Source organism: Neovison vison, chromosome 13 (assembly GCF_020171115.1).
Source record: "Neovison vison isolate M4711 chromosome 13, ASM_NN_V1, whole genome shotgun sequence".
Taxonomy (NCBI): domain Eukaryota; kingdom Metazoa; phylum Chordata; class Mammalia; order Carnivora; family Mustelidae; genus Neogale; species Neogale vison.
Window position 1 is genome coordinate 129,147,417 of NC_058103.1, and position 14,554 is coordinate 129,161,970.

Here is a 14,554-nt window from a genome sequence, read left to right on the forward strand (position 1 = left end):
GAATAACTGAATTTAAATTGTATTTACTTTTAATTAATTTAAATGTAGACATGAGTAAAAACCAGTGTTGAATACTGAAAACAATGGCCTTTGTTTTCCAGGATTTACCAGTCTGGCAGCCCTGCTCTGCTAATTTGCTACTAGCATCTTAAGAAGTTTGTAACTTAGTTATAACAGTTTGTAACAATATACTACTACATAGACAGGAGGAAGGGTAATTCCTCTGTGAACAGCACTAGACGCAGAAGGAAAGGCAGCATCACCTTTGTACACAAACGAAGTTCTGAGCAGTCACTCTGAACCTGCTTTTGGATCACAACACCTCTAAAGACTTGGTAATAAAAACCCTGCAGAAGACCCATTCTCCAGAATATTGCTGTGTAAAGGGCAAGTTTACCTCTGATACCACAGGGGTTACAGAACTCCTAAAAACTTACCAAAAACCCAAATGTAGTCAAGAACAGGGTATTTTCCAGACTCAGAGGCTCTTAAACTATAGAGAAGGGCCCTGAAGATTGGTGTGTTCCCCATGGGGCCGGTAGAAGATACGAATGAGTTCTCTCACACCTCCTACTCTACAGCCATCCTGAAATCTTATAATCCCACAGTAATAAGACAATTTTTTTTAAAGATTTTATTTATTCATTTGACAGACAGAGACAAGTAGGCAGAGACAGGCAGAGAGAAAGGGGGTGAAGCAGGCTCCCCACCAAGCAGAGAGCCCAATGCAGGGCTCGATCCCAGGATCCTAGGATCATGACCTGAGCTGAAGGCAGAGGCTTTAACCCACTGAGCCACCCAGGCACCCCAATAAGACAAATTTCTAAACAAAGAAACTGTTTTCAGAAAGTCAAGACATATATCAAATGATGGTATTTTTCCTTCTGAAAATTTCCCTGAATGATAGCAAAGCTAAGACCAAGAAGGGGAAGAGAAGACTTTTTGTACTTATCAAGTGAGGCTCCTATTGTCACAAAACATAAATCTAGTGTAGGTGCCCCTTGTTCCACCTCCAGAAGGAGATTTATCCCTCCATACCATGTCTCTGTTCCTGAGGCCAGCAGCAAAGCATGAACTCCCCCATGCAGAATATATGTAGTAGAAGCTACCTCTGGACCAGTGTACCCAGAACCTGTTCCTCTGGGCCTTCTATTCTAGGTGAGGATGATGTTGGGGGAGGAGAGAGGAACAAGCTAAAAAAGGGGACAAGATGAGATGATGATTCTGTGTTATGCAAACACATTAGAGGGCGATATCAATGGAATTCTATGCAGCTACAAAAAGGATAAGGAATGTCACCACTTCCTAATGTACAATGATCTCCAGGATGTATTTACTGTTGAGTGAAAAAAGCAACATGGAGAGGAATGAATGCTGGCCTGCACCAACAGAGTGTGGAAGGTGGGTGACTGACTGCCAGAAATTGGTCAGGCAAATGGATGGCAGGTGGGAGACTTGGTTAAGGAATGACAGCTGCCAAGCAGGAATGCTGGGGCAGAGCACACAAGAGAGCTCTGCAGGCAGTTCAAGGAGCCTACAGGCCAGCAAAACCACTCAAGTGGGGAAGGGCGCATCCAGCTGTGCTGCTTCCAGGTTCTATTACCAATGAGCTCAAATTTTTGCCCCCAAACCAAACCAGAAAAATTGAGAATAGTTACAAAAACCAGCATTTAAAACAAGCAATTGACACTATACTAAAATAAAAAGTTTATTAAACACACACATACATAAACTAAAAACAAGCAAACAAACCAACCCTAAAACCCAAACAAACAAACAAAAAACCCCAACTACATTATCAAACTTTCTGGGCTAGGTTATTTTTGGTTTTTAGAAGTTTTTAAATTTAAATCCCATTTAGTTAGGGATGCCTGGGTGGCTCAGTTGGTTAAACGTCTGCCTTTGGCTCAGGTCATGATCCCGGGGTCCTGGGATTGAGCCCCGCATCAGGCTCCCTGCTCAACAGGGAGTCTGCTTTTCCCTCCCTCTCTCCCTCTGCCCCTCCTCTACTTGTTCTCTCACTTTCTGTCTCATAAATAACATCTTAAAAATAAATAAATAAATCCAATTTAGGGGACATACAGTGTATTACTCATTTCAGGGGTAGAATTTAGTGATTCAGCAGTTGCATCTAACACCCGTGCTCATTATATCAAGTGCCCTCCAATGTCCATCACCCAGTTACCCAATTCCCCCACCTCCTTTCCAGCAACCCTGTTTGCTTTCTAGAGTTAAAAGTCTCTTATGGTTTGCCTCCCTCTTGTTCTTATCTTATTTTTCCTTCCCTTCCCTTATCTCTTTTGTTCCTTAAACTCCACATATGAGTGAAATCATCTGATATTTGTCTTTCTCTGACTGACTTGTTTCGCTCAGTATAATACCCTCTAGTTCCATCCATGTCATTTCAAATGGCAAGATTTCATTCTTTTTGTTGGCTGCATAATATAATATTCCTGTGTGTGTGTGTGTGTGTGTGTGTGTACTTTTTTATACCAGGCTAGGTTTGTAGGGAGCAGAATTTGAAAAGCAAAATTAAACAAATTTCTTCAGAAAGTTAAATGTATTCCGCACAATGCACAGATTTGGTAAGATCAACATTTTTGGCTACTGAATCCAATCCTGGCACTGGCTGGGGCCACTACTGCGCAATAGCATGGTCAGGCCCATGGGCCCCACATGGTTGCTGCCCTGGCAGCTGGGTCACAGTTACCACACTTTTCTAACGTGACAATCTGATTTACCCCGATTATCTCCAGTCATAATAGTGCGAACCCACACAAATACCAAAACATACTACCACCTTCCTCAGAGAGTCCAAAATAAGCACCAAGAACAGATCAATGTCTGGAGTCTTCAAAACTGTACTTGGGTTTGATGGGATTTGGGCATAACCACATGAGATGGAGTGAGAATAGCCATGCCGTCTTCAACCTTGGGGAGTTTCACACTGATGGGTCTATAGGAAATAGCACCTCCTACTTCCAAAAGGACAAAAGCAACACCATAGAATTCCAATCTGGGGCCAGGTCTGCTGCCCAACACAGAAAGTTTGGCTTCTCACCACTTGCACAAGATGCATGGACAAGGGAATCCAGAGAAAGGAGAAGTGAAGGAGTGACAGTGAGCAGAGGGCGTGAGGAGGGGTGGTGACAGGCATCCCTTTGAAGCAGGGCCACTGCTTCCATAAGAGAGTAATGCATGATGCTCACTATGCCTCAGGCATGGGCCCTGGAATCTGCTGCACTCAACTCGGATGTAGATGACGCTCTTTTCATTCAGTTTCAGAAATATTCACACACTCATAAGCCAAAGTTTGCTCTCAAATCAATTGACAAATTTATAACATTTTTTAAAAAGATTTTGTTAATTTATTTTTTTGTCAGAGAGAGAGAGAGAGTGAGAGCACACAAGCAGGCAGAGAAGGCAGGCATAGGCGGAGAGAGAAGCAGGCTCCCTGCCGAGCAAGAAGCCCGATACGGGACTCGATCCCAGGACCCTGGAATCATGACCTGAGCCGAAGGCAGCAGCTTAGCCAACTGAGCCACTCAGGTGTCCCAAAAAATTTGTAACATTTTATAACATTTTTCCTAGGTTCCCAGTACTGTTCTTACCACTCAAAGGAGCCAAGCACAAGAGTATTCACCTAAGACACAAGCCTGGTTCCAGAAGGGAGAAGATGAGGGGGATCTGTGTCAACTGTGTGCTAGAGACCCAATACTCACCAGGCCCCCAAGGCCTAGAGGATCCCTTCACTGATGAGACCAATTCCCACTGAATGGTGGTGAGGTCTTTAAGAGTACTACACGACTCTCACAAGGGATTTGCTTTTCTTGAGAGATATGTAACAGGCATAATTGAAGGAACCAGATAGCAAGGATCACGCTGGTTCAAGATCCCTCTTTTTCTAAGTGTCTAATACAGCATCACACTCCACCCTAAAGCCAGTGAGTGTCCAATTGTTGACCTGACAATGGGTGTACACTGTTCCTCTGAGCTGATGAGAGAGAAGTGCTGCCCTTCCAGCATCGAACCTCTATGGTTCTATGATTCATTTATGTCCATACAAGGATCCTTGACATCTTCTATTTTGTAGGTGAAGAAAAGCTTTTGATAGTTTATTTCCTAAAAGCACAGCTAAACCAGAGGAAAAACCAGCCTTCTATGGTTCCCTGCCATTAAGTGAATTCCATAAGCCAGTCCTCCCTCAGTAAAACTTGGGGCTTCCTGCCATAACCCAAAACCAGGGACTAAAAGGCACCTTTAGACTTAGACACATATGGACAAGAAAAATTTCACTTTATGTTGCGTGTTCAGGAAAAGTCAGTACATTAAGGGAATCTTCCTATAATAAATATCTAAAATTCATGATAAGAGATTATGATTTAAAGTAATTCTTCATGGGGTGCTTGGGTGGCTCAGTCAGTTAAGTGTCTAGCTTCAGCTCAGGTCATGATCCTGGAGTCCTGGGATCAAGCCCCACATCAGGATCCCTGCTCAGTGAATCTGCTTCTCCCTCTCCCTCTGCCCTTCCACCCTGATCATGCCCTACTCCTCCCCTCTCAAATAAATAAATAACATCAAAAAAAAAAAAAAAAGGCAACTCTTCCTAACTTTTCTGGTTGTTAAGAATTCACAAATATTGGGGCACCTGGCAGGCTCAGTTGGTTAAGCCTCCAATTTAGTTTTGGCTCAGGTCATGATCTCAGAACCATGGGACTGAGCCCTGTGTTGGACTCTGCTCTCAGCAGGGAGTCTGCTTCTCTCTCTCTCTTTCTGTGCCTCCCCCTAGTCACATGTGCTCTCTCTCTCTCTAAAATAAATAAATCTTTTTTAAAAAATTCACAGATAGTGCAATAGAAGATTCAGTTCTCCCTAATGTTCCTGGAGCAAGGCTGGCCTGGATGTCAGCTGCTTGCTGGCCCCACAGCCAGCCTGCCTGCTCTTTGCAGGACTGCCCAGCCCACCCTGTGACTTTGGTGGGTCCTCCACCTCATGCTGTCACTCCTGCTGTGGGAGAGGGTGGCACATGAGGGGCTGTTCACTCAGAGACCATGCTGACTTGCAGATGGCCTAGGGTGCCCTCTCATTGTTACCATGTGGAAAGGGTCTACCCAGGACCACAGCGACAGAAGGGAAAGCCAAAAGATATAGGTCCCGATGGGAGGCCATGAGCTCCCAGAGGTATCCACATCCAACCTTGGACTACCTGACAACATATATCTACATATCTATATCTATATCTATATTTTTGTAATTGGATGTAAGGTGGCCAATCCAGTAGCTTGGCCCCTAGAAACATGGCAGTCTGAATGCCATGCCCTGATAGGCATATGGGCACCATGGTCCCAGTCACTGCAAAACATGACCCTGTCCCCGTCAAGCTCCCAGGGCCTTGAAGAAAGGAGAGTGCGTTAAGAAGCAACACAGCAGAAGATTTTCCCAAATAGGTTTAAAGACATAACCAATTAACACTGAAATGCCAATATGCTTCTTCAATACATTTGGCAAGCTGATACTGATACTCTGAACTTTCAGAGCAGAGCAAAGATATATGAAGATACAATATACTCTTGAAGAATATGGTAAGGAAACGTGTCCTGTCAGTGAGTAAGACTTAAGTTAGAGCTATATGTCACATGTTTTTTAGCTGGAGCAAATAGTATATAATAAAACATTCCACAGGGCTCACATAGTAAAACATTCTTAAACGATGAATTATCTTGCATTTTTGTTTTTTAGTTATAGGAAACAAATTCAAATTAAAATCTAAATAGTCACACACACAAAAAGAATGGTGCTTTACCCTCATTAAATAACCCTAATAAATCTGGCCTCTAGAAAAATGCCTTTTTTAGGCACCTGTAGGGAATGACTCTGCATGGCCTGGGGTTTGGCTGGGCTGAGCACTCACCAGGCTTTGCTCGATGAGCAGGCAGAAGAGGACAGCATTGCCCACTTCCCGCAGGTTTTGGAAGCACACTGTCTTCAGCTCCGCATACTCAACAATGTCCTTCAGCTGGTGGTGGAAGAACTCTAGGATGCCTGTGGTATCAGAGAGTGAGTAGAGAGACTGAGGGGGTTGGAGGCACAGTCTGGGGTCTACAACTAGGAGCACTCGTGCTGGCCATGAAACATCCTCAGACACTGCTATGAAGATGGCCACACGTCCCCTGACCCCAACATCTTTCTTGTTTGTCCATCACCTAGGCCTTGGGCCTTGGCTCCAAAGCCTCCATCTCTATCAACCCTGTATCTTCGGAGGAAGCACGACATCACAAGAATAAAGGAAAAAGACCACATCTCCAGCAGAAACAGAAAGGGTTTTGAAAAATTCAGTATCCCCTCACAGGCACAGAAGGGAACATACTTAATCTGATACACGGCATCTATAAAAAACCTGCAACTAATGTCATAGTGGTAAAACCTGCATACTTTCTCCCTGAGCTCCAGAGCAAGACAACACATTTTCTTCACTGTTCTAGAGACCCTGCACATTGTAAAGGGCACAAAAAGACCAGGCATAAAAGCTGGAAAGAAAGTTAATATTCCTTAATTTTGATCTATACATTCAAATGCTGACCCAGTCAAAAATCCACAAACTGACCCCAGAATTTATGTGGTCATGCAAAAGACCTAGAATAGCCAAAACAACTCAAAGTCTCAAAGTTAGAGACTTAACAGGTTTCAAACTCCTCAGGTCAACATGCCTGGTCCCAACTGCCATTTTGCAAGGACAACCAGGGCAGTTGACCCAGCAGATGAGTTTCCTGCCCTCTCTGGTTGGTGATCTTCAAGGTCCCGGTGCTGTCCAGGAGTCAAGGTCTCCCAGTGTTCAGAGCCCCATCATGTAGCCGACCAAGGGTGCTGCCTCCCCACTACGAGCTTCCTCCCTCAAATGTGGTAATTCCAGCACACCTGCCCACCCACCTGCTCCCTGATGGAAGGCTGGTTTGTTTCTTCTACTGGAAACTGATTAATCAGACTTTGATTAGCTTCCTGGCTTCCTCCCACCCGGGCAAAGCAGATCCTATCCTTACCAGTAAATTTCGACTTGATTTCCTACATTGGGGTTTGACCTCTCATGCTGTTCCCTCCATGCTGCACCCCCATGGAGGTGCCACACTCACCAGGAGAGCCATACTCATGCCGGGGCAGGCGGCAGATCTTGGGCATCACCTCCATCAGTGTCTTCACGTACTGCAGGATTGTGCCTTGCAGCTGCAGGAGAGAGAGGCTGACATCATTGTCCCAGAAGTTGTGAGTGGTGCATGGGGCTTGTAAAAAGGAGTCTGTTTGTAAAACACACAGCAATGAGCAGGACCGAAAATCACGTTGGCTGGGAAAGGAAATCCTATCCACAGAACGAAAACAACTGCCACCAGGGTGACTTAACAAGTCTAACTAAATGCATGTTCTAAAACATGATTCCCCAGGGCGCGCCTGGGTGACTCAGTAGGTTGGGGCCTCTGCCTTTGGCTCAGGTTATGATCCCAGGGTCCTGGGACAGAGCCCCACATCGGGCTCTCTGCTCAGCATGGAGCCTGCTTCCTCCTCTCTCTCTGCCTGCCTCTCTGCCTACTTGTGATCTCTGTCTATCAAATAAATAAATAAAATCTTAAAAAAATAAAACACAATTCCCCTTTCAGGAGGCAAATGGTGTGAGCTGTGACAGTGGGAAGGCAAGGGACTCCAACTTTGGTGAGCACAGTGGCTCTGGGGCAGCAACATCCTCATGGGGTGGTTCCTGTATTCTTCTCATCGATTTGGTGCAGCTCTAACACTGGACTCTGTCACCTCATGTGCCTAACAGCTTCCAAGTTATGTGTTTTGGGGCAAAGGCTCTAGAGACTGAGTGGGTCATGCAGTCATGGCTGTGTCAAAAGACCCAACTTTTATATATTCTTTTTTATTTATTTTTATTTTTTTTATTTTTTAATTTTTTTTAGATTTATTTATTTATTTGACAGGCAGAGATCACAAGTAGGCAGAGAGGCAGGCAGAGAGAGAGGAGGAAGCAGGCTCCCCGCTGAGCAGAGAGCCCGACGTGGGGCTCGATCCCAGGACCCTGGGATCACGACCTGAGCCGAAGGCAGAGGCTTTAACCCACTGAGCCACCCAGGCGCCCCAGCTCAACTTTTATATATTCTAATTGATTTTTGATCCAAAACGATCGTATATTTTGTCAACTTCTGAGAATTCTGTCAACTTTTGCTTTACATTGTTAATAATCATATTATCTCCTTGAGGATTGCCAGTTTTATCTATGTGGCCAAAAATTCAGCTTTAAGTATGGAAAAGACCTGAAGAATCTTAAAGAAATGGGCTCAACCACAGAAAGACAATTAAAATAGGGGCACCTGGGTGGCTCAGTCAGTTAAGCATCTGCCTTTGGCTCAGGATCTTGGGGTCCTGGGATCAAGTCCTGCACTGGGCTCCCTGCTCAGCAGGAGTCTGCTTCTCCCTTTCCCTTTGACCCTCCCCCTGCTCATGTCTTTCTCAAATAAATAAATAAAATCTTTTTAAAAATGACTAAATTAATGGAAAAAGATTAAAGATTAAGATTTTATGAAGTTCTTTCTCAGTTAACAGAAATAATACATAGAAAACTAAATCTATGTAGTCTACAAACATCATTTTCTCACTCTCTTTCCAAAAAGACTTAAATAAAAGACTTGTAAACATAACTTCTGACCTCAAGTTATAGAGATGAATGTCTAATCCTTTATTCACAGTTTAATCCCTGGCACCCAGGAAAGGGGCATATACCCTGAAGGCTACTTCTTCATATAAAGGCCACATTTTCTTATAAGGAAATGTAATTTGGGCACTTAGCTTTTTCTATGAATTACTTAAAATGGACCGGGCTTTTCCACCCCAGTGAATTCAAGGCTGTGTGAGATGCTGTTTTTTTTGTAATAAAAGCTTCATATATGGTCTTACCTGTTCCTAGCATAGAGCTCCTAAAACCCTTCAAATTATCCTAAAAGAGCTTCTTAAAGGTGTCTCTTGTTATGTTAATGAGGTGACTTTCGGAAAGCACCTACCCATGGGGGCTGGTTGCCAGAAGAACCAACCCCATGGTAAGATTTGGGACTTTTAGTCCCACCCCTAGACCTCTGGGGATGGGGAAGGGGCTAGAGGTTCATTCAGTCACCAAAGGCCAATGATTTAATCAGTCCTGCCTATGTAGTGAAACTCCCTTAAAAACCTAATAGGGTGGGGTTTGGAGAGCTTACAAGTTGGGGAACCAGAACAGTTCCAAAAGTCACCTTGAGGGTACCCAAACTGCACAAGGACAAAAGTTCTTTTCTTCGGGACCTCTAGCTATGTAGGTCTTCACCTGGCTGTTGATTTGTATGCTTTGTAATAAACTGGTAATCTAGTGAGTAAACTGGTCTCCTGAGTTTTGTGAGCTGCCCTAGCAGTTAACTGAACCCAAGAAGGGGGCTGCAGAAACCTCTGATTTATAGCCAGTGGGTCAGAGGCACAGGTGACAAATTATATTAAGAGATTGAATGAGGGTGGATGTGGGGCAGTGTGGGTAAAAGCCCTTGAACTGTGCGATCTGATGCCAACTCCAGGTAGACAGTGCTAAAATTGAGTTGAACTGCAGGACACCCAACTGGTATCCAAGAATTGCTCAGTGGAGTGTTTGAATCCTTTATTCCCCTCCTCACAGGACATTTGGGTGCAGAACCCTTCACCATGTAAAGGAAGTCCATGGAAGGAAACGTACCAGGCTCTTCACGACCTTCAGTAGCTCCTCCATGACCACGGCAATGCCCTGGTAGCCGAGCAGCCGGCAGATGACCTGGAAGTGAGGAGGCCCCACGAAGTTCCGGTAGCTGCCATAAATGCTAGAGTACGCCAAGTTCAAAGCCTGGGGGATAAAGAATGTAAGTGCTTCATGAAGTCTCCAGTGTTCTCCATATACTTACTGTGCCCATAAGATAAAGAACTGCTGCACCCAAGATCCAGTCACTATACATACCCTTAAGGCAGAGAACACCAGGGAATTTGTTAGACTCTCCCTTACTGGTATTTATGTCTTCAACATAAAGACATGACTAGCAAGCTTGTTAAAACAGAAAGAAAACCAATTTCAAAGATTTATCAAACTGCCAGTTCTACAGAAGCCATTTTGAGATCCTGGAATGAGAGACAAGTGCATCCTCACTGCTGCCTCCTCAGAGCTGCTCCCAGTCTCCAGAGGACAGAGAACAACAGAGCAGTGGAAACTGTCTTCTCAGGGACACACATGGAGCTGGAGACAGAGGCTCCCACAAGGTGAGCAGGTGACAAAGGCAATCAGGGTGGTTTCCGGTAGGAGGGCGGCCTCCAAGCTTATCTAAGGACATGGTGCACACTCAGCAGGAGAATGCCTCACAAGTATTCAGTGCTGTGTGTTTCCCTATGGGCACTTCTTCAGCTGCATCCCACAAATTCTGATAGATTTAGATTTCATTTCCTTAGGTGTCTTTTTAAAAATTTCCCTTGAGACTTCCTCTTGACCCATGGATCATACAGAAACGCAGTAGTTTCCAAGCCTTTGGAGATTATCTTGTCATCTTACTATTACTGACTTCTAGTTGAATCCACTATGGTCAGAAAACACACTCTGTATGACTTCAACTCTTTTAAAATTTCCTTGAGGTTTGTTTTATGGCCCAGAATATGGTCTATGTGGGGGAATGCTCCCTGGGCACTTGAAAACAATGTACGTTTTGCTGTTGTTGGGTTGAGTGTTCTAGACATGTCAATAATACCCTTTTGGTTGATGCTGTAAACACCTAAAGTTCTTTATTGTTGCTGATTTTCTGTCTACTGACTTTATCGATGACTAAGAAGAATGCTGAATTCCCCAACTATAATTGTGGACTTGTTCATTGCTCCTTTCACTCATGTCAGTACTTGCTTCAAGTATTTTGAAGTTCTGTTGCTTGGTACACAAACATTTAGGATTGCCATATTTTCTTGGTAGCTTAACCCTATAATACGATGTCCCTCTCGGGTTTCCAACTATCTTTGCTTTAAAATCTACTTTATGTTATATTAATATAGTCACTCCTTTCTTCTGATTAATGTTTGCATGATGTATTTTTATCCATCCTTTTACTTTCAACCCACCAATATAATTTATTCGAACTGCATTTCTTGTTCAATCATGTTTTTTCAATTCACTCTGCCAAATTTCAGTATTTTAACTGTATTTAGATCACTTACATTTAGTACATTTATATTTAGTAATTATACATAATGTAATTATTGATAGATAATTAAGTAGGGTCTGCTTCATTCTTCCTGACTTCTTCTGGGTCACTTAAACATTTCTAGAATTCCACTGTGAATGATCTATAGTAATTTCAAGAGGATCTCTTCACCCAGATGTGTTAGTTGTTGTTCTAGGTCTTACACTATGAGTTATCACAATCCACTGTTATCAATATTTTACCACTTGGATTTAAGTATATCAACCTCCTCTTCATTTAGGTTCCCTGAATCCTCCCCTGCCCCCTTTATCATTGTCTTAAATATTTCCTCTACATACACTAAAAACCACATCAAAAAGCTGATTCTGAAGAATCAGCAGAGCAGACCTGGATGCTCAGCTCTTGAGTATCCTCAGAAGCCCTGCTTCCAATTTCTGGGAATTTAGCCTGTAAAATGTTACCAACTGATAAGGTTGTTTTCTACTACTGGGACATTTAACCATGCTACAACTTGTCTAGGCTGGATGTATAAATAGTAATTTATGGGGGCTCCTTTCCTTCTGGGGGTTCTGGAGTTTTTAGTAGCTGTGAACAGTCAAGACAGGAAGCATGTGCCTATGTACCCAGCCCTAGTGAAAGCCTTGGACCTGAGCAATTGAGTGGGCTCCTATTCTCCAGGCAGAAAAACTGCATGAACCATGCAATTCCCATAAGGGACAATGTTGGTAGCCTGTCCCTGGTTCGACCACCATCTGACGTGTCTTTTTCCCTTACTGGTTCTGCTTTGCATCCTTCTGCAATAAGGACTACAGCTGTGAGTATAACTGACTGAGTCTGTGAGTCCTTCTGGACAATCAGAATGTATGGGTGGTCCTAGAACTCAAAAATAGAAGTATGGGACTAAACAATTATCAAACACAACAATGACCAGGTTGGAAGCTCCGCTAGGTGCCCATCCTGTGCCCAAGCCTACAACCCCACTAACAACCATAGTCCCACTTGAAAGGGGGCATATTTTGATCAACAACTTAGATATACTTTCCTCTTCCCAATTACTCCTTAAAGCACCACAATGTGTATTTAAATGCTAGGATTCAGTGTGAGGTTTTTGCTTGATAATAAATTGTAATGTTTAAAAAGAAAACCATGAGAAATATCAGTGATATCTGATGGCCTCAGGAGCTTGGGAAGGTGCTGGAGGAGGACCCTTAGCTTACCCCCATCTCATCTCCAAGATAGCATATATCTCCAAGTCAGTAACTTGGAGAGCAATCTGAATCCTGGAAGAACAAACTCCAGAGAAGAAGCTATATCTGAAATATTAGGAAGATCAGAAAGGCAGAGGGAGGCTGCCCACAAGAGGAGGGAGCTATGTGTCCAAAGAGGGCAAAGAAATAGGACCTTGCACCAGGAAGCTCACATAGGGAGGACTAATCTCCGTAACTTTTGGCTTTAAAAACCAGAGGAGCTGCATCAAAATCAAAAGCAAGTTTTTTTTTATTATAGTTAAATTTGCAAAATATAGTGATAAAGAAAAAAATCCTAAAAACAGCAAGACAAAGGAAGTCCCTAACTTACAAGGAAGACCCCATAAGGTTAGCAGCAAATCTCTTTGTAGAAATGTGGCAAACCAGAAGGGACTGGCATGATAAATTCAATGTGCTGAGTGGGAAAAATCTGCAGCCAGGAATACTCTATCCAGCTAGGCTGGCATTCAAAATAGAAGGAGATAAAAGAGTTTCCCAGAAAACAAAAACAAGGAGTTCATGACCACTAATCCAGCCCTGAAAGAAATATTAAAAGAGATTCTGTGAGTGGAAGGAAAGACAAAAAAGCAACAAAGACTAGAAAGGAACACTAGAAAAGAACAGAAAAAATCTCCAAAAACAATGACAAAACAAGTAAAAACAAGGTACTAAATACATATCTATAAGTAATTACTCTGAATATAAGTGGACTAAATGTCCTCACCTCCGCTGAGGGACGTTTGAAGCCAGCCTGGCTATGGCCAGAACACTCAGCAGGGCAGCATTATCCCCCACTCACAGCAAGGTCTGTGACATGTGGCACAAACAGACCTGGGAAGAGGAGTGGACACAGGCTCTCGGGATAAAGGCCTCTTCCCTTTAACCTCTCTAAATCTAGCCCTCCCTGACTTCAAAAACTGGTATCTTGACTCACCAACTGCCAGAAACCTAGGAAAAACATCTTGGGTCTTCCTTTTCTGTCACCCTCCATCTTCAGTGCATAAGCAAGTCCCATCAAGTCCACTTCCAAAATATCCCCTGAACCCATCTACTTCTCTTCACCTCTGTCAATGCCACTTAGTCCAAAGCACCACCTCCTGCTTGGACTAGGGTAACATCTCTCCACCAGCCATCATTCTCCATTTACCTCCTGATGCCCCATCCCCCCGGCCCTAAGTTGCCTACCATAAACCCCTACCCACCCCATCTCATGACAGAACCTTGGCCCTCAGGGCCCCCTGCAGGATTGGTTCCTCCTCAGGATCCAGACCTTGCCAGAGCAAGACCTCTCAAAAAACCAGCTCTGTCACAACATCCTAGGAGCACACCTTCTCATAAGGACATGCCCATCCCCCTTTCCAGGTACATGCAAAGCACGTGGTACCAGCTAAATGCAGAACACAGGGATAGCATCAATTTCAGCTTGCAATCCCACATATCCTTGCAAAACACAGGTGGCTTCTATTAATGCCAATGCTTGTTTCCCCTTCATCCCAAATATATCCTCTACTTAACCCTCTGGCTTGTCCCACTAAGACATCTATTCTTCTTGGCTGACAGGTTGAAAACTTTAAATGGACACATTAGTTTGTAAAGTGTTGTGAGGTTGTGATTAAGACAGAGCGGGCAGCTAAAGGGAGATGACATCACAAGCCTGGAGAAGTTGGAGGAGAGACGAAGACTGAGCCAAGGGCCTGTCTCTTCAAAGACCTGTCATAAGGGAAGACTGACATGTTGACACCCTCCTGAGAGCCACCACAAGAGACCTGAAGGTAGTCCTTTTATGTAATTATGTTAATAGGCTCATTTCTGCACCTTTGAGAATAACATGCAGAAAATACAGAGAAGATACTGCTCAAACCTCAGTCCCTCAGAGCTTCAGAGCAGAATGAGCAGCAGCTGCTCAGTGCTAAAGGCTCAGAGGCTGCAGGGCCTAGTGTGTATAGCTGGGAAAGGGGACGAGCCCCCACTTCCCTACACAGCCCACAGGCTGGGCCGTGTAAAGACCGAGACCAAAACCAACACTGGAGGGAGCAGTTTAAAATCCTAGTGAGAAGAGTACAAACAGAGTTCAGAAAAAGAAAACCTTTCTCAGCC

At 43.8% G+C, this 14,554-nt stretch overlaps 1 protein-coding gene across 2 annotated transcripts in view; it reads right to left on the bottom strand.

The window, feature by feature from the left end:
* CYFIP1 (cytoplasmic FMR1 interacting protein 1) overlaps window positions 1-14,554 on the bottom strand; it is a 123,888-nt gene that overhangs the window by 13,498 nt on the left and 95,836 nt on the right. For both annotated transcript variants that reach the window (XM_044231286.1, XM_044231284.1), the window contains exons 24-26: window positions 9,737-9,880; window positions 7,128-7,218; window positions 5,912-6,042 (exon numbers count right to left, since the gene is read on the bottom strand). In XM_044231286.1, coding sequence (XP_044087221.1) covers window positions 5,912-6,042; window positions 7,128-7,218; window positions 9,737-9,880 — 366 coding nt within the window. The remainder of the gene's footprint in view (window positions 1-5,911; window positions 6,043-7,127; window positions 7,219-9,736; window positions 9,881-14,554) is intronic.